This window comes from Eumetopias jubatus, unplaced genomic scaffold (assembly GCF_037043125.1).
Source record: "Eumetopias jubatus isolate StellerSeaLion01/CBP00866 unplaced genomic scaffold, mEumJub1_p1.0 scaffold_4, whole genome shotgun sequence".
Classification (NCBI taxonomy): domain Eukaryota; kingdom Metazoa; phylum Chordata; class Mammalia; order Carnivora; family Otariidae; genus Eumetopias; species Eumetopias jubatus.
Window position 1 is genome coordinate 106,078,217 of NW_028274810.1, and position 18,849 is coordinate 106,097,065.

The 18,849-nt window shown below is 61.2% G+C and overlaps 2 protein-coding genes across 5 annotated transcripts in view; one reads left to right on the forward strand and one right to left on the reverse strand.

Annotated features, from left to right (window-relative positions):
- Window positions 1-221: 221 nt before the first annotated feature.
- Window positions 222-8,039, forward strand: FAAP20 (FA core complex associated protein 20). Of its 4 annotated transcripts, none has more exons than XR_015768029.1 (5): window positions 222-294; window positions 465-594; window positions 679-959; window positions 1,633-2,048; window positions 5,673-5,759. XR_015768029.1 is itself a non-coding variant. In XM_088022647.1 (5 exons), the coding sequence occupies exons 1-4, from the start codon at window positions 233-235 to the stop codon at window positions 1,658-1,660; spliced, it is 501 nt and encodes a 166-aa protein (XP_087878773.1). In that variant the 5' UTR covers window positions 222-232; the 3' UTR covers window positions 1,661-1,706; window positions 5,673-5,753. The 4 variants fall into 4 exon arrangements, 3 of the variants coding, with proteins under 3 accessions (XP_087878773.1, XP_027964188.1, XP_087878774.1); XM_088022647.1 differs by having other exon boundaries at window positions 1,633-1,706; window positions 5,673-5,753; XM_028108387.2 differs by lacking the exon at window positions 1,633-2,048 and having other exon boundaries at window positions 5,673-8,039.
- Window positions 8,040-8,474: 435 nt separating this feature from the next.
- Window positions 8,475-18,849, reverse strand: part of PRKCZ (protein kinase C zeta) — a 103,877-nt gene continuing 93,502 nt past the window's right edge. The window contains exons 11-18 of the mRNA XM_028108404.2: window positions 17,065-17,151; window positions 15,732-15,867; window positions 15,478-15,565; window positions 13,947-14,066; window positions 13,260-13,339; window positions 12,833-12,922; window positions 9,081-9,196; window positions 8,475-8,942 (exon numbers count right to left, since the gene is read on the reverse strand). Of these exons, the coding sequence (XP_027964205.1) occupies window positions 8,855-8,942; window positions 9,081-9,196; window positions 12,833-12,922; window positions 13,260-13,339; window positions 13,947-14,066; window positions 15,478-15,565; window positions 15,732-15,867; window positions 17,065-17,151 (805 nt within the window). The 3' untranslated portion in view covers window positions 8,475-8,854. The remainder of the gene's footprint in view (window positions 8,943-9,080; window positions 9,197-12,832; window positions 12,923-13,259; window positions 13,340-13,946; window positions 14,067-15,477; window positions 15,566-15,731; window positions 15,868-17,064; window positions 17,152-18,849) is intronic.

Sequence of the window (18,849 nt, forward strand, 5' to 3'; positions counted from 1 at the left end):
GACAGTGTCACGAAGGGCTCCCAGGGGCAGCCTGTGGGGCGGGTTCCAGCGCGCACATGGGAGGGGTCGGGGCGCGCTGGCGGGGGTGGGGGGCGGCCAGGTCCACAGCGCACTGGAGACAGGAGGTTGGCGGGGGGATGGGTCGGCGAGGGGCGGGGCGGGGCGGGGTCTGTGTCGGGGGCGTGGTCCCCGGCGGGCCGCTCACTTCCGCCGGACGCGCGGCTGGGGGCGGATGGAGGCGGCACGGAGGCCGCGGTCGGGGCTGCGCAGCCGGAGGCCGTCCTCAGGGGGCGGGTGAGGCCGGGGGCCGGGAGAGGTGGTCGGGGGGAGGCGTGGGGGGGGTAGGGGGGAGGCCAGCGTCCCCCGGCCGCTCCGAGGCCCCGCGCCCACGTGCTTCCCGGAACCCGACTCGGTCCCCCCCCCGCGCCGGGTTCCCCGCTGAGCTCTCCCTGCACCCCCCCCAGCGGCCGCGGGGGGCCCCTCCCGGGGGATGGCGGCGAGTGCGCGCGGCCGTGGGCGGAGCTGCTGCGAGCTGGGAGCGCGGATCTGAGCCCCGACGGAGAGCTGCCGTCGCTGCCCGCCTTCCCCGGCCCGGTGCGTAGTGGGGGGGCCCCCAGGGCGGCCGAGTGTGGAGTGGGGCGGGCGCCGCTGACGCGGCCCGACGACCCCGTTTGGCAGGAGCGCGGCCGAGGTCCCGAGCGCACCGCGCCCCCCGAGGTGTTCACCGTGGGAGCCCGGACCTTTTCCTGGACGCCCTTCCCACAGGCCCCGAGGGGAGGCGGGGACCCAAGCCGTTCCTACCGGGTGCTGCTTGGGGCCCGGGGACGCTCGGGGTCCCCTGCCCGGTCCCCGCAGCGACGCCCCGCGCCTCAGCCCCGCGGGATCCCCGGTCCCCAGGAGCAGCTGTGGGAGGCGACCCTGCGGAGCTGCCCCATGTGCCAGGCCAACTTCGCCCCCAGGTGAGCGCGCCCGGGCCTGGGCCTCCATTCCTCTCCGCTCACCCCAGCCCTGTTTGGGAACCACAGCCACGTTTAGAAGGCCGAGGGGTGCTCGGGCTCAGCTTCGGCCTCTTCAGGTGGTAGTTGGTGCCTGCAGAGTTTGCGGGGCGCAGTGACTGAACCCGTTAGCCAGTCGGCGCAGGTGTATGGTCTGGGGGTCCACCGCTCACTCATCCTTTGGAGTCCCGTGGACAGCCGGCAGTCTCCCTGGAGCCCCACCCCTAAGTCACAGGGAACCTGGTGGTGACCGCCATCTCCAGGCTGAGGCTCCTCCAGGGCCCCCCCAGGCTGTGGGTCGCCAAGCAGTTTCCTGTTTAAAGTGCCCCACGGGTATCTTCCTAGGGGTAGGTTTTAAAAATGAAGACTTTTTGTGCCTAGAGATGCTGTTTTCCTTTAAGAACTTGTTTATATTCCTTTTTTAAAAAAAGATGTATTTACTTATTTTACAGAGGCAGGGAGTGCAGATGGGGGGGAGGGGCAGAGGGCGAGGGACCAAGCAGTCTCCCTGCTGAGCATGGAGCCTGACGCAGGGCTTGATCCTATGACCCCGAGATCACGACCTGAGCTGAAACCAAGAGTCAGACGCTTAACTGACTGAGCCACCCAGGTGCCCCTCTTTATATCGTTTTTTAAGTAAGGGGAATCGAATCCAGTTTTGCTGAGATGTTAAACCCAAACTGCCAGCTTGTCGGCCGTGTCGTTGCACAGGTAAGGACACAGGTGTGGGGGTCCTAGGGCTCAGGTGTAGTGAACGGACAGTAGATGTCAGTGAGTGCGCCAGCTCCAGATTTCCTGTGGCTGAGCGATGGTGTGCAAGTCACAGGCCGCGTCTCTGGTCGTCCAGAAGCAAACACCATCCTGGACAGTGAGGGCGACGGAGCTGACGGCAGACCAAACGCTCTCAAACCCCTGGTTCGGATGAGCACACGGAGGCTGCCCACGAAGATCTTATGATCCCGTCGTGATCCTGTCGGTCGGTGGTCAACTGTCTGGGCTCCTCCAGTCGGCACCGTTGTTATGGGAACAAGGCTTTGAAAGCCCAGTGTTGGGGTGAGCCCAGTACCCCCATATTTACCTCCTTGTGCCCACACAGCCGAGGGCTGGGGAGGCAAGAGCAGCCTGGTTTGGGCGAGGCGGTGGCTGTCCCGCATGGGGACAGGGACAGGGACGGTGCATGTGGGTGAAGCCGCGGCAGGCGGAGCCACAAGCGGGGCCTGGAGGAGGTGGCTCAGTGGCCCACGGGAGCACCGGGGAATTGGCAGAATGTTCCCAGACCCAGCATCTCACTGCGTTGCCTCTTGCCTGTTTCGTGTTTTGGGATGGTTGTGAGTTGCAAATACTGACCGGCTTGCTAGTTTTGAGAATGTGGTGAACACTCTAAACACCGTGGTCTTCCTGACTCACGCCTAGTCCACAAAGTGCAGGGGCAGAGGACGCCACTGCAGGCCCTGGCGGGAAATGTGTTTTCTTGGCAGAAGCTGTCAGGGTACCCCAGCTTTCCTCCTCTTCGGAGGGGGCTCGTCCTTGGGATGCTGGTGTTTCTATACAGTCTAAAGGAAAGATTCCCGATGACAGAGACGGAGGAAAAAACTGCAGTTTTGAGTTTCTTAAGCAATTAAATTAAGGCTTGGCAGAGTGCCTCATTTTTCCCAAAGTAGGTGTCAGTGCAGTGGGGTCCGGGCCTCAGCGTGTCTGAAATGCTCGTAGCGCATTCTTCCATGTGACTGCAAAGGAGAGGGTCCTCGGGCCAGGACACACCCCTCAGGTCTGCGCAGTGACTGGGGAGACATGGTCGCTGCAAACAAAGGCGCGGGCCCTTGGTGGGATGCTCCGGACCGTGGGGCAGGGAGACAGCCTGGGCCGTGGGAGGGTCCAGTGTGGCAGGTGCACGCAGTAATTAAATGTCCAACTGTCTTGTGACTTTCCCTAGAAAACTGTCAGCTTTTAGTGATTCTTGGGAGAAATTGTTTTAATATATAATATCTTTTATTTAAAAGAATATTTTTTTAAAGATTTTATTTATTTGAGAGAGAGAGAGAAACAGCATGAGAGAGGAGAGGGTCAGAGGGAGAAGCAGACTCCCCGCTGGGCCAGGAGCCCGATGTGGGACTCGATCCCAGGACTCCGGGATCATGACCTGAGCCGAAGGCAGCCACTCAACCAACTGAGCCACCCAGGCGCCCCTTAAAAGAATATTTTTAAGTGAACTCTACAGCCACCATGGGGCTTGAACTCCTGACCCCTGAGGTCAAGAGTCACATGCTCTGCTGACTGAGCCAGCCAGGCGCCCCACTTGGGAAATTTTTGACTCAGAGGCTGAAGCTGTGCTCTGCCCTTCTGACAGGCCACGGGGGCGACTGGTGACCCAAGGGCTTCTGGTGACGGGTGTGCTTTGGGGACAGGGCGCTGTGGGATGAGCGCACTGTTCTTCTCAAAGCCTTAGCGTTTCCGGGTCACTCAGGATGGCTTTATTCTGTGATGCGACGGATGGTTACGTGGTGGATTCGACAAACGGGGTGTGAAACCCCGTCCCCTCACTGCTGAGTTTGCGTGTTCTGTGGGCTCAGGAGGTGGTTGGGAGGGTGGGCTCCCACGGGCCACTTGACGTGGGGATGGGGAAGCCAGAAGCTGAGTTGTGTCCCATGTGTGCCAGGGGGAGGCCTGGCTTGTTGGCACTGTGCCAGCTCGGGGCCCTTGCGGGTTGCTGTGTCTGAGGCAGACGCCTGGAGGCTCTTGGTCCGAGTCTCCTGTCCTGCAGCCGCGCCTACGGCCACACACGGGGCTTCGATGTGATGGAAGGCAGGCCCGTCTTGGGCAAGCTGCTGCAGAAACTGCGTGAGGGACAGGGCTGCCGAGACCGAGTTCGCTTCCTCGGGGGAGGTCTGAAGGGTCCCAGTGGGTGCCCCCCCCCACCCGAGGGGTACCACCTGGAAACCCCAGACAAGGTGACCTGGTCCAGACCTTAGAATCTTCTCGCAGCCTTGGAGAGAGCAGGCAGGGGCCCCAGGGACTTGGGAGCACACTGCCCAGCCCTGCGAAGTCTGAGAGGGCAGCTCACGGCCACCAGAAGGGGCACAGGCACCCAGAGCAGCAGGGTGAGAGGCGGTGCTGTGCCCCACACCATCTTGCAGTGATGCTCCAGGGACGGGCCTTTCTACTCTGGTCTGTGAACTTGGCCAGCTGAGCAGGATGGCTCTAGATCGGACAGAGGAAGGGTCACATCTTGGGAGGTCTCTGGGGCTAGGGAGAAGCCATGTGGGCAAACCCGCCTCAGAGGCCATGGCGCAGAGGCGTCTCTAGCGGGGCCCATGGTGGTGAAGGGGGTGTCTGCTCTGTCAGCTGCTAACAGAGGCCCCAGGGGCCCCACTGGGGAAGGCCGCAGGGGCAAGACTGGTGCGCTGAGCTCCGCTCTGTAAGGGCAGGTGGGGCCCTGGCCACCGTGACACGGGCCGGCCTGGGACGGGCTGTGGGGGACATTTAAGTCCCAGCAGGAAGGGGGTCATCACCCCTGCTGCCGAGCCCAGGGAGATACAGGGAGGAGGCCTGGGCCCGTCTGGAGCATAAGGGTTGCAGGAGTGGGGTCTGGACTGGCCTTGGCCGAGGGCAGGAGGCCGAGGAGCCGAGGGCAGGCCAGCCGACGGGTGGACACAGGAGCGCTGCCGCTTGCAGCCGGTGGGCCCGGCCGCGTTGTGGGAGTGTGTCCCCCGCGGTCCTGCTGAGCACCGCAGCTCTGCCGCTCCCTGGGGCCCAGCCAGAAGCTGCCGACCCCCAGCTCTCAAGCACATCGGAGATGGTCCTGCCTGGCCCGCCCTCCTTGATGTGGTCAGATGAGATCAGGGATGGAAAGTGCTCTGTGCCACGAATCCAGACCCGTCTGCACACCCCACTGGACACCGAGAGGCCAACCCACAGGCCTTGGAGCCCCCAGAGCTGTAGGTTGGCAGCCTAGGTTCACTGAACTCCCTCCCTAAGGGGGCTTGGTCCCTCCACGTCAAGAAAACAATCTCAGACTTGAGCTGCGCACGCACCTTCCACCCACTTCACTTCCCTGCGTCTCCGGACGGACAGTGAGTGTGCTCCTGGGGTCCCAGCCTTCGTGCTTCTCCTTTTTGGGGGGCCAAGTGGGGTGGTTTTCGTAAGAGAGGACATGACCCTCTGACGGACCCCTGACGGAGGCCGAGCTGTGGGCAGGCTGGGGAGCAAGGAAGGGCTGCCCTCGACCTTGAGGCCCTGCAGAGGAGCTTCTGACGCTGTCCTGTGCACCGCCGGGCGGGCTTTCGGGCTCCAGGACAAGCAGTTCACTGGGAGCTGTGAGGCTCAAGCCGAGTGGGTTCCAGAATCCCTGGGAGGCTCATTCAGACACAGGGAGCCCCCCTCCCCCCAGACGCAGGCGCCTGGGTGAGCCTTGAGAACGTGTGTCCAGGTGCGCTGAGCGCCTGGCCCAGAGACACAGCCCTGGGGAACAGGATTTGGGAAGGCCTGTTCTGGCTCGTGTGGCCCCCCCGGACCTTCCCCCGTTCCTGACCAGCTATGAAGACCGTCGCGGGGTTCTCTGACTGAGCTTTGGTGAGGTGGTCACACCAGGGAAGGGCGTGAAGGTGCGTGGTGGGTGCCCCGGCCAGGTGGCATGTGGTCAGTGCTCCCGTGCCTGGGTGACTCTCCTCCCTCTTGCAGTCTGGCCCCACTGGACGTTGATGGCCACCTTGCTCAGTGCCTGGCGGAAAGCACGGAAGACGTGGCGTGGTGATGAGCCTAGCCAGTGCGGAGGCCCAGCCTCGCCCTGCTGGAACCGTGTCCTCTCCGTCATGGAAGCCACGTGTTAAAACATCAGTGTGGACTCCTGGTGTGGTGTGTTTGTATCGGGACTGAAACCCGGGCTCCTCTCCCTTTTTGGCTGACGCTAAGCAGAGTGCTCTCCTGCCATCCAGGATGGACAGAGTCGTCCCTCAGCAGAGGGACCAGGCCCAGGTGGGTGAGCTGAGACTCATGAGCAGAACTGGCCACGTCTGCGGACAGGCGGGGGCAGCATGTTTTCCTGCCTCCGCAGACCCCGCTCACACCGTGTTTTAATTCCCCAGATGAAGTGCTCATTACTCAGTGTCGGCCACCCACGGGTAGGTGGGGACTTAAGTGCCGGGATCGGGCCAGGCGCCATCGCAGTGGGCAGGGCAGTGTGCCAGAACATTCCACATCAGCCAGGTGGTGTTGGGCTTGCGGGACCAGTGGAAAATGGGGCACAAGAGCACCCATAGGGTAGCTCTCCTTCCAGTGCTGACAGCCCACAGATTCTGGAAGAGCTGGGCTTTCGTGGCACCCACCGTGGCCGCAGAGCTGTGGCAGCAGGGAGTGGGTCACGAGCCACGAAGACACCGTGGAAGAACCTAACTGCACGTGACTAAGGGAAAGACGCTAGTCTGCAGACCGCCTGCTGCATGACCCCCTGCTGCATGATGCCCTGTAGAGGCTTCTGGAAAAGGCAAAACTACAGAGACAGTAAAGAGACCTGTGGTCACCCACGGACGGGCACACAGGACTTCGGGCAGTGAGGCCACTTTGCATGATCTGCACTGGTGGGTACATGTCATCATTTTGCCCAAACTGCGCTGTGCCCCCAAGATGTGCACCGAGCACCCTGGGGACGATGACGGTCTGTGCGGTTCGTCGGTGGTCACAAGTGGCCCCTGGGAAGGAGGGGTGGGGGTGGGGGTGGCAGTACGTGGGGGCAGGGGCACTGGGAAATCTCTGCAGATGCCCCGCAATTTTGATGTGAACCGAAAAATGCTCTATATAAAGTCTATTTTTTAGAAAACGCTTTCCAGGGCGCCTGGGTGGCGCAGTCGTTAAGCGTCTGCCTTCGGCTCAGGTCATGATCCCGGGGTCCTGGGATCGAGCCCCACGTCGGGCTCCCTGCTCGGCGGGAAGCCTGCTTCTCCCTCTCCCGCTCCCCCTGCTTGTGTTCCCTCTGTAATAAAATCTTAAAAAAAATAACGCCTTCCAAAACTGCTATTTCCTGGAAACACCTACTTTTATCAGAAATAATAGTATGCGTGTTCCTCCAAGTCTTTCTTTAGTAGATGTGAGAAGCCTGCCCTGCCTTGGCCCGCGAACGCTGGCTGTGGGAGGAAGACGGCCGGGGACGGGCGCTGCCTGCTCACCACGCCAACCACAGACCGCGCCGGCCATGGCCACGGCGTCTCCATCCACGGACCATCCAGACAACCCATGCCGCTCACAAATGCTGGGGCTGCTGCTTCCAACCCCCACTGCAGTACTACCTTCCCCTTCTTGAATTTATAAAGCAGATGGCTCTACGTGTCCCCCTGAGCCACCAGCCCGGCCATGTGCACGTCTGCACAAGACCCGCCCAACTGGAACCCGAGCCGCTGTTTGGCAACAATAAATCAATGCTTTCAGTCTCAACAAACCCAGGGCCCCTGTCCTGTTGGAACAGACACTGTCATTGTGCCTAGGGGGGCTCTCAGTGGCCATTTGTTATCCCCTCCTGGGCACACGGGGGTCTCTACCTCCCCGTGTGACATCAGCCCGTCCCAGGGCTCCGCTCACCAGTCCCAACTGACCGCCTAGCCCTCGGGCCGAGGCTGTGCTACTGGATGTCAGCACTGGGCTGTGACCCCCGTGAGACCCAGAAGGTGGCTCTCGGGATCTGCTCTGAGGTCCCTAAATTCTGTCTTTGGAGGCAAGTCTTCCTGGTTGCAATTGTGGTGCTGGTTGAGACAAGTCTCTGTTGTAGAAAAGCTACTCTGCAACCGGCGTGGAATGGTCGTGGGTCTTCTAGATTTATTATTTAAGGCTAGGGGCACTTATACACAGATGTTACTAAATTTTCTAGTTCCAGGGGCGCCTGGGTGGCTCAGTCGTTAAGCGTCTGCCTTCGGTTCAGGTCATGATCCCAGGGTCCTGGGATCGAACCGCGCATTGGGCTCCCTGTGCCGGGGGAAGTCTGCTTCTCCCTCTGCCTCTGCCCCTGCTTGTGTTCCCTCTCTCGCTCGCTCTCTCTGTCAAATAAATAAGTAAAAATTCTGAGCATCCTTATCACCGATAAAAATATTTTTTTGAAGATTTAATACAAGATATCACGGAGCTTAGTGTTTGCAGAAATATTTTGTGCAGATTTCGTTTTCAACTTCCTAACATTTTTTGGTCTCCGGGTGCTTCGGTGAGCAGCGTTAGAATCCAGGATCCGTCTGGATGCCGCGTGGCCCCCGCGCTAGACCATGGCGACACACGGGTGTGACATACGTGTTAAATATTAACAACAGAAACTTACCGGGATTTAGAAAATGTTCCAAATTTGTAAATTCTTCATCGCAGTGCATCCCCGCGGGCACTCGGACTCCCGTCCCCAGTCCCCAGCCGCCACTTGGCGCACGACCCCGCCTGCTCCGGGGCCTCCGGGTGGGTGTCGCCTGAGACTCTGGGCAGGTGTCGCACGTGGAAAAAAGGCACCAGGGAGGCTTCAACATCATGGGCACATTTTATTCCTCAGGACATTACAGGCTAACTCTCCTGGTGGAGCAGGTCAGTTCTGTTTCTGTGGAAAGTGTGCACCTTCGAAATCGTGGGGCAGTTTCTCCCTCGGACACGGTCACCGCGGGTCCTCCGCGGCGCAGGCACAAGAAGCAAACTCCTCCATCACGAAGCCGGCCGCGCGGGCCCAGACGCCAGACTGTTCGGCTCCGAGAAGCGCCGGCTGGACGCCCCGTCCGCGGTCTCAGCGGCAAGTGTCCCTCCTGGCCGCGCTTGGAGCCTTGCGCCCAGCCTGGCATGCATGCGCTGTGGTTAAGGATAGAGTGAAGGGGTCATTCACAGACGTGTCCATGACAGAGAAGACGGCCTCACACGGACTCCTCGGTGGAGAGCAGTAACGGGTTGATGTACTCGAAACCTTCAAACTCAGACTGGTCGATCCTCTTTATGACGTCCCTGTGTGCACAGGCAGAGCACAGGGGCTGGTGTCAGCCCCCGCCCCCCCAAGCCCGCGGCCGACCCGGACAGGGCAGACGGCGGACAGGGCATCCCGACCCTCCCGGCCGCGCCCCCCAACCCGCCCCCAGGCCTTACTCATCATCTGGGGTCAGCTGCACAGGCTCGCTGGTGAACTGGGTGTCGAAGTTGTCCAGACCGTACTCGTCGGTTATCTGGGGCTGGAATGGCGGAAGGGCCTGCTTCTTCTCCAACTGGGAAGAACAAGGCAAGAAGTCAGATTGATACTGTTTGTCATCTCCTGGGTTTTCGCAGGGACTTAAACCACAGAACGGAATAGGAAGACACTCCGTGTTTAAACATGTCCTGTATTTGAAGGCTAGTTTTCTCTTCCCTTAAAACAAGTCTAGGAGAAAGCATCTGAAGCAGGAAAAATCCTGAGTTTAGAAATGCTGGCAGCACGGGCCACGTGGGCCCTGTACCCAGGACAGAGCCAGCTGGGCGTCTGCACCCACACAGCCCGGCCCCTGAAGCCAAACCAGGCTGGTCTCGGGAGTGTTTTCTTTCTTACAACTTGGAACCCTGGTCGTAAGGGAGCTCGGACTCGGCAGGGACGCCGCTGCCCACGCCGCTGCTTGGTGAGCCCCTGTCCGGCCGGGACCTTCCTCCCCGAAAAGCCGTAACTGACCCTCTTGTTTCTAGTCACAAGGGATGCTCGTCAGGCAGGAAACAGGGCTTCTCAGGATCCGGACTCTGACTTCCAACTCACCCTTTATGGGGCTAAGACACGCTTGTGCCAGAGGGTGGAGTGCCCAGGCCAGGGACCCCTCAGCGGCATGTCACGTGGGCGAGGACAGTGAGGGCCTGCTCGCTCAGTCCCTCTATGACACACGGGTGTGTGCTGTGCCCGTGATGGGCCAGGCACGTCCCCGAGAACACTGAGCCGTGAGCAAGAGACACGGGCCCCTGCCCCGTGGAGCCATCGTGTTGGGTCCCCTCCCTGCCGCATAACCACGCGTGAGGCCAAGCGAGAGGAAGCACGCAGCACGCTGCCCAGGCCTGTTGGGCCCTTGGTAGGGCTGAGCCTGGACACGCCGGCCCGCATGGGGCTCCACACGTCCCCGCACAGGCCTGGAACCGTCCAAGGCCGACGTGACGAGCTGTTCCAGTTATAACAGAAGCAGAGTGGGCGTGGGACATGAGCGGCTCGGGCCCCACTTTGGCAAGTGGAGGACATGGGTGTGTCCCAGACACGGACAAGTCCTTCCTGCCGGCTGCCCGACGTGCACAGGGATGTGGCTGGCACGGCATCCGGTCCCCGGGCAGGAGAGGGCATGTGGCAGAGAGGACGGGCTGTCCCTGCAGGCAGAGCGGGTCACCCGTGTGCGTGGGGACCAAGGCCCTGTCCTTGTTGCTTCTCACCTTTTATACACAATTACCCGTGTTCTTTTATATGCAATCTTTTCTGATAAAAAGTTGGGCGGGGGGCACGTCTTAAGCCATTTCCCCACCTTAGGCCTCAGCTGCTTTAAGATTTAAATAGCAAGTCGCAGCAGACCCAAGGAGCAAGTGGAGCTGGGTCTGAAGCAAGAAGCTCTCCCGGGGTCCTCCACGCCCACCCCCCATCCCAGGGCCCCATCCTCTGGTCTGAGGGCGTGAGGCTGCTCAGCCTCCCTCCAAGTGTCTCACAAGCGTCACCTCCTTTCCTCAGTCAAAAGCAGTGAGCAAGAACAGTGCCACCTGGATGTCGCCCCGGGACAGGCCGCCACTGGGCGGAGTCGGTGTGAGCAGAGAGGATGCTGGAAGGGACGTGCGTGGCGGCCAGGCAGGCTCCAGTTCTGAGGGCCTGAAGGAGGCAAGGGTGGTGGGCTGCCCCGCAGAGGGTGCCGGGGGCCTCGGGGGCTCCGTGAAGCCAGAGAGGAAGCAGGAAGTCCCTGGACAGAGGAGGCTGCCATTGGCAAGGCTGGGCAGGGGGCGGTCCCGTCCTGCGGGGGGGCAGCGGCCCAGACACTGGAGGCTGAGTGTCTGAGGCCTGGGTGGGAGAGGCAGAGTGGGGTCCAGGGTGACCGCATCTCCCAGCGGGGCTTCTCCTGTCCACTAGTCTGTTTCCCCAGCTCCGGGTGATGAGCGCCCCACCAGGTGTGTGCGAGCCAGAGACTGCTGGACCCTGCTCTCCCGGCCGTGGGGGCAGCGAGGGAATTCCAGGAGCCGCCCTGTGAGGGCAGAGGGACCCCAGCACCCATTTTATCAAAATGCTTCTTCCCCTCCACTATCTGCACGTCCCTCCCACCGAAAACAGCATCCCTTCGAGCACCGCGGGCCGCCTCATGCAGTACGTGTCCTCTCGCTCAGGCACGTCAGCAACGGCAGTGGCCGAGCGGGTGGTCACTCACTCCGCAGAGCCACGGGGGGGCCCGCAGGCCCCCATGTCCCCTAGGGGACCACCTGCGCCTTCCCTGACCGACTGGGGTCTGGATGTGGCTTATGAATGTGGACACTGCTCGTAGAAGAGCACTCTCATCATTTCACACGCACGCCATCAACCCTTGGCCTTCTGATCACGGCAAATGCAGGGTGCACTTGAGAACAGTGTTTCCAGCAAGGATGCACTGACCAGAGATGGCCAGATGCCACCCTCAGCGGATGCGGCGTCACAGGCCACTGAGGACTCTCACCGAGGCCCGGCATCTGGCTAGAGCCCCGCGACAGTGGGCGAGGTATCTACGAAGGCCTTTTCCAGCTCCGCGGGATGACACCTGCCTAGCGAGTGCTGGGGGCTGCGCTTTGCAGAACCCCCGAGGCACTGCCGTGGGCTCGGCCCGTCAATACGTGGGCCACGGAGGCTCAGTGTGGCCCGGGGGTTGTGGACGCCAGGCACTTTCCTCCAGGCCAGGTGTCCCAAACTGTACAGATAATGGTCAGAAACCAGCCCAAGTCTTAATTTCCCCTCCCTTGTGCTAGTGGACCAATCAAAGTCAGTTTCTCTTTTGTTTTTTGAGTAGGCTCTACACCCAACGTGGGACTTGAACACACGACCCTGAGACCAGGAGCTGCACGCTCCACCGACTGAGCCAGCCAGGCGCCCCTCAAAGTCTTTTTCTTAATTAAAAAGTACCTGTGCTCTGAATATTGTTCTAAGTATTTGTGTCTAATAACTCCAAGGGAGAGGACGCTGGATTGTGTTTTGAAATCACCCAGCCGCGGCCTGGACAGGGCTGGGTGTGGGCGGGGTGGGCGCGTGGTCTGAGCGCGCTCCTCACCGCGACCCCACAAATGCGCAGACGACAGTCCTGTGGGTGGAAAGTGACAGTGACCAGAGGGAGTGGATGAGAGCTGCCCCGCCCCCGGCGGGCCTCAGCACTGGCCGCAGGCCACCGCAGCCTCGGGAGGGGGAGACGCAACACCGCCCAGAGCGGGGCTGGCTTCCGATCTAGTTTGAGCTAAAGGTCAATGTTCACTTAATTAGCTAGCTAATCTCCTTTGTCTCAGGAGCACAATTTAAAGGTTATATTTCAGTCACTCTGCAGCCAGTTATATGTTGTGAACCAAATTCAGTTCAATCTTCCTTTAGTACCAGGAACCAGGGTGCTAAAGTGGAAAGGGCTTGTATCCTTCACTGTTCACCGCGGCCCAAGATGGGACCAAGAAGGGTAGGTTCTGGGAAACCCACCATGAAACCGGCTCCCACCAGTGGATTTTACACAGACTCAACCAGGCGGTGTGGTCACAGATGAAGGACCTCCCCAACCGGACCCCCGGGCAGCAAAGCACGTGGTGGGGACACCGAGGCAGGACCTCTCCCAGGGCCCCAGAGGGCGGCCCCGCCACACCCTTCATCCCAGCCCTCCCTGGGGTGGGGGGGGGACAGCAAACGGGTCCCCGTGCTTTACCAGGTCCCAGTCTATGCTGCGGAAGAATGCGTGAGACTTGATATCGGAAAATCCCGTCTGTGGCCGGCAGCCGAGCCTCTCTTTGGGGTCCTAGGGGTCAGAGTTCAATAAGGACCAGTCAGTATGGAGCAAAGCAGCCCAGATTCACAGCCAGAGGACACGCAGCTTCCTTTCCCTCTGTGACGTAAGAGCTTCACCGCATGCCCTCCGCCACCTCAGCACCCAGCTGAGAGCAGACGGTACCTTCACTGAATTTCTCTTGGGCACAATTTCTCGTTCTGTTTTGGCAAGTATGACCGAAGACGCCGAAGCACAGGCAGAGGTCCGGTCGGGAAGCAGAGCCCCCCTCCCTCCGCCCCGGGTCCCGCAGCAGCCCGGGCAGCCACACGCGGGAGGGACGGCCCTCTCGGCGGCCACAGGTGTGTACCTTGTTTAAAAATCCTTTCAGGACGTGGGAAGCTTTCACGGAGAGGAATCGGGGGATCCGGATGGGCTTCTCCAGGATTACTGCAATGAGTGGGGCCCTGGTGAGAAGCCCGGTTCCCTCCCGACGCTCCCTGCTGTTTGCTCTGCCCAGCCGGGAGCTGGGCGGTCTGCAGGGCTCTCGAAACCCTTTCCGGGCAGGAGCGGCCCCTGGCCCCTGCTCCCAGCATGCAGCAGGGTCTCTCTGCCTCAGAGGGCCCCCCCACCCCCCGCCCCGGACGTGCCCCGGATCCTGCAGCGGCCTCACGGACGAGGACGCCTCTGCACAGGACCACCAGAGGGCGCTGCGGGGACGACCGCGTTCCTGGGCGCCCGCATCCCAGGGGCAGGGAATTCGGCACCTGCAGGTGGCAAGGAGCCCTAACCGGGGCCCCGCCCACCCACGCCTCCAGGGCGCACACCTGGCGGCGGCAGGAAGGAGTCTGGGCTAAATCAGGACAGGCTGTCTTTACCGGTGAACCGGCCCCCCACACCACGGCCGCTCCCACTTCCCCAACCCCGTCCTTGCTTCCCTGAGAGCTGGTGTGTGGGGACGGGCAGGTCGGGCGGGGGGGGGGGGGGGGGGAGACCTGAATGCACAGCCCGGGGGGTGGCACCTGAAGCCTCGGGAAACACCTGGTGGCCCACACACCTTGGAAAAGGTAGTCCTCGGTGTTCATGTCGGGGTTGTCGGTGATGATGTCAAAGGGGGAGCGTCCGGCCATCATCTCAAACATCAGAACCCCCAGCGCCCACCAGTCCACGCTGAAGCCTGGAGGGACGGCACAGGCCCGGCCGCGGGCGGTCGGCAGGGGCTCTACGCAGTGGGGAGGCAGGGGAGCGCGGCCGCGGGCACAGCTCTGGCCAGCGCTGGGCCCGGTGCCCCGACGTGCCCTGGGCGGCCTGGCCTCCCCTCTGCCCACCGTCCTGGGGCCTGTGTCTTTTTTTTTTCCTTAACTAGTTGCAAAGCTGTTTCCACATCAGGGCCGTTAACCCTCTTGCTGCCTCTCTGCTGGTTTTCCAGACTGTCATCCCGCATCTTCATCCAGCCTGTGGCCCACCCTCTGGCTGCGCAGACTTGGGAAGCTGAGCGAGCCTGTGGGGCACCCATCCCTTTCACTCTCCTTTGGCTTCCTACCTAAATTCTTGAAGGCCGCAAGCAGTCTTTCCCACGTTCTCCTGCAGTTGCTCTTTCAGGGTGTACTTTATGGCACCGGGGAATGGGAGTGGGAGAGCCTGGCTTCAGTTGTGCCCGCGGCCCCTTAGGCTCTCCGGAGCTGTCGCCCCATCCCATACGGAACCCCCCGGCCCAGGCCGGCTTCTGGACGCCCGATCCCGGTCTGCCCATCTGCCATCTGTCCCTCCCTGTCTGGCTCCTCAGTGACACGGGGGTAGCAGCCTGGCGGGCGCCTCTGACCCGAGAGCACAAGTGACCTGCCCACCTAGCAAGCCCCCATTTTAATGCAAAGAAAATGTTTAAAAATATCTGATGGTGTATTTGTGACATGCTTCACTGAAAACACTAGGACACACGAGTGTGTGGGGTGTGCGCACGCACACAAGCCTGCATCGCACATGGCACTTCACACTCATGCACGTGCACCACACACACGTGCACACAGAGCGATCTCATTTTTGTTTCAAACCCAGAGAAAGCGGAGGGGCAGACACGCAGTCCGCAGGCGCTGCAGGCGGGTTAACCTGTCCCCCTCGGTCACTCCCCCACCGATGGGGGCGGCACGCAAGCCGGCGGCACTCGTGTACGTGTGTGTGGCTTTGCCTCCTTCCCCACCGCTTAGGGCTCCTTGATAAAAGGAATGCCATCCAGTCCCTCCAGCTGGGGACGCGTGAGTGGACACCCAGGAGGACAGACCGGGGCCACACAGGTTCGAATAAGGGCTGAGGCCAGATGGTGACAGGGGCCGGGAACAAAGTGAGGGGTGTGTATTTCAGGTGTCATCAGTCAATAAAACCACTCTCCCTGGCTACTGGGCTCGGGGCCCAGAGTCCGGGTTAGGACCCCCGGCAGGGTCAGCCCCGGGCCACCTGGTCCCCTCTGCTCCGGGACCACATCCCTGAGAAGAGCATGCCTCCAGGGCCCAGGGGCTGTCCTCACCTGCACCTGCATGTGCCTGCCGGGTGCCGGCGAGCAGCTCCCCCGCCCGCCCGACAGCCCCACTCACCATACTCCTCCCCCCGCAGGATTTCTGGGGCGATGTAATTTGGGGTTCCGCAGAAAGTGCTGGTCGTGTCACCAGGGCCCAGGCCTTCCTGTGGGGACAAAGTCGGTTAACCCCTCATCGGTGGGACGATGTGTCTCAGAGAAAGCCGGCTCAGGACCCTGAACGCGAGGCCCCTGGGCCCCCTGGAGCCGCGGTGACCGGGTGCTGGGCACCTCTGACCACGCAGGGGCGTCGCCCACGGACCGCATACTCGCCTTGCACATGCCGTAGTCTGTTAACTTGATGTGGCCGTCAGCGTCGAGGAGGACGTTGTCCAGTTTCAGATCCCGGTAGATGATCCCTCGCTCATGGAGGAAGTTGAGAGCGATACAGATCTCAGCAGCGTAGAATCTGGGGGCAGCAGAGAGAGCCCAACAGGGAGCTTGGGCGGGAGGCCCGTGCGGGCAGAGTAGGAGCTGGGGGGACGCCGCTGATGAAGTGACCAAGAGCATGTTGTTATACCCTCTGACCCTCGGCTTTGTCATCAATAAAATGGGAATAGTATCACCAACGTTCCTGTGCCTATTAGGACAACTAAACACATGAGCTAGGGTCTTGAAGACATGTGCACAGCTCCGTCCATAACTGCACCGTTCACTGTGGCCAAAGGTGGAGACCACCCAGGTGCCCATCGCCGGATGGACGGACAAGCAAGCGTGGCCCCTCCACACAACGGGGTGCTGAGCCCTGCTGCGACACGGATGGACCTTGCGGACGCTCCACTCAGTGACATGAGCCAGTCCTAGAAGGACAGATGCTGTCGGATTCCCCCTCAGGAGGTCGCAGCGGGGACTGGGGAGGCCAGGGGGCCAGTGTCTCATGGGGGCAGAGCGTCAGTCCGGGAAGATGGAATGTTCCGGAGACGGACAGTGGCGACAGGCGCACCGCTGTGTGAATGTGCTTCACGCTGCTGAGCCGTGCACTCGCAAAGGGCTAGCACAGTGAATTTTATGTTCTGTCCACAATTAAAAATGAAAATGCTCGTGTGTGGGGAGTGAGCGATGCCTGACTTACTACCTGCCTTTCCCAGAAAGGACCTAAGGTGACTCACAAAACTGCATGGAGGTGTTTTAGGCGAGGAGGCGAGGAAGCAAGGAGCAGGGAGAACCATGGAAAGGAGGCAGAGTGGGCCCCGAGGCGGCGGCGGTCGGAGGGCGGGTGGCCCTTAGGGTCACTGTCACCTAAACAGAAACAGGTTCTTCTTCTCCGAGGGCCAGGGCCCTGCTTTGCATCCATGTAACCAGAACCAGAAGTGGCCCAATGCCCACTTAGGGGAGTTTACAGCCAAAATGTATGCCCCCCGCCCCTCCCTGGTTTTGGAAACAGGAAAAAGGCAGAACCATGTGCGGTGCCATTGTGCACTCTCTCCCCCCGGAGCATCCTCCTCTCTCCCATGATTGCGGACCCCTGAGCCACACTGCAGGGGACAGTGGCGTCCTCCCTGCCATGCCCCCCCGGACTCCACCTCCCTTCCAGCTCACTGCTGGCCTCCGAGGAGAGGCCCCGCTGCCCGGCCTGTGCCTGCCCGCCCACCAGCATGGCACCCACCTGGCGTGCTCCTCCGGAAGCTTCCTCTGTCTCTGCATATGGAACATGAGGTCCCCGCCATTGACGTACTCTATGACCAGGAACAGCCTGAAGGGAGAGAGAGAGGGCAGTGGGGGCTGAGACCCCATGCGGCCCGCACCGGACCTTGCTGGAAGCAGGCGCAGCGTGGGGAAGCCCCATGACCGGGACCAACCAAGCCTGGTGCTGGCAGGTCAGCTCTCCTCCGGTGAGGCCGAAGCAGGGAGGTGCCCAGGGTCGCCGAGCCCGGCCCAGGCTGGTGAGGAAAGCAGCCCAGACTGAGAAGTCGGGCTCGGCACCCAGATCCCGGGGGCATCATCCTGGAGGATGTCAAGAGATCCTGCCCACTGGGTCTCTTGTTCTGATCGTTCTGATCCTGACGTAGGGAACCTGACCGAGAGCACACATGACAATTCCCGTTCAGCCGCTCATGCCCCCCAGCACAGAAGCCCACGTTCTCCCCACGGGGCCGGCAGGGCAGGGGCAGGATACGGAGCTGCGGGACCACCCTGGAGGCCGCGGGGCCCAGGAGAGCAGGTGCACGGGCCAGGGGAGGGGGTGGTCATGTCTGTCGAGTGACTGCTCTGCCTACCGAGTCTGGATGGACCCCAGGGAGGCACAGGAGGTGCTCTGTCCCCAGAGCTGCCCCGGTGGCTTGGGTGGGGGCAGGGCACTAAGGAGGCACTGAGGACAGCCGACAAGCTTGCAGAGGTCTGGACACTAGGGCGGAAAGAAGGGGGTGGGGCTGCAGGCTGGAGCCTGGCCATTGGATGGACTGTCCCAGCGCAGGGGTGACTTGGAGGCAGGGAGAAGGCCTGGGGGCAGCTGGGGCCAGGGTGGGCCAATGTGACCCTTTGTGACCCTGTGTGACCCCGTGACTAAGGAACTGGGACCACACACCATCCCCGTCTCCAAACACTCTACCACGTGGATCCTTCTATGCGACATCTTTCTCGAGTTCAATGAGATGCCATTTTCAAAATTAAATTCAGGCACACTCTTCCAGAAATATCCTGCTGAGGGCAGCTCACGGTTCCTCTGGGTGGGGAGTAGGAGTGAGTGCAGACAGCTGACGGGGTCGGCTGGTGGGTCACAGGTGCCCCGCCCTCTCGGCCGCCGGGAAGACGGGGGTCACTTTATTTGAGTGAGTACACGAGCTGAGGCCACCCACGGAGGTTCTCATGCATGCTTACAAGAGCGACGACCTGAAATCCGTCAACACGCAGATGGAAACGGGCCTAGACCCCAAGCGAGCAGCCGTGACCCTCTCGGCCAGCGAGGAGCAATTCCTTCGGCCCTCGTTCTGCTACCCCGCCTCCAGAGGATGTGTCTGGAAGGGCAAAGAGAGCCTGACCTCCCCAGGATTCATTCACCTGCGTCCGTAAAGCTTTGCCGGCACAGAGCTACGCCCGCTCACATACGTGTTGTGTGTGGCGGCATTCACACGACAGTAGGCGTGAGAGACGGAAAATATGTACCATCTGCCCTTGGCAGAGTGTCTGCTCGTGCACGTCCAATCCTGTCAGCCACCGTGGGGAAGCGAGGTGGTCATCACCCCCGCGGAGAGACCTTGGACCTAACAGTTAGCCAAAGTGTTAAAAAGAGTGCATTTATTCAAAACTCTTAGAGTGACTTCAGAGCACAGGACAGAGACTTTCCACAACGACCAGGAACTGTGTCCCCAGTTGGCGCGGCTCGCTTGAGAACCTGCCGTACCGGAGGAGAGGCGTGCACCCCGACGCTGCGCTCCCAGGAAGCGCCTCCAGG

Excerpts from the sequence above, each read along its gene's own strand:
- FAAP20 (XM_028108387.2), top strand. The coding sequence starts at position 233 with ATGGAGGCGGCACGGAGGCCGCGGTCGGGGCTGCGCAGCCGGAGGCCG. Across the intron at positions 595-678 it reads TGCCCGCCTTCCCCGGCCCG|GAGCGCGGCCGAGGTCCCGA; the intron begins GTGCGTAGTGGG and ends CCCGTTTGGCAG. Across the intron at positions 960-5,672 it reads CAGGCCAACTTCGCCCCCAG|TCTGGCCCCACTGGACGTTG; the intron begins GTGAGCGCGCCC and ends TCCCTCTTGCAG.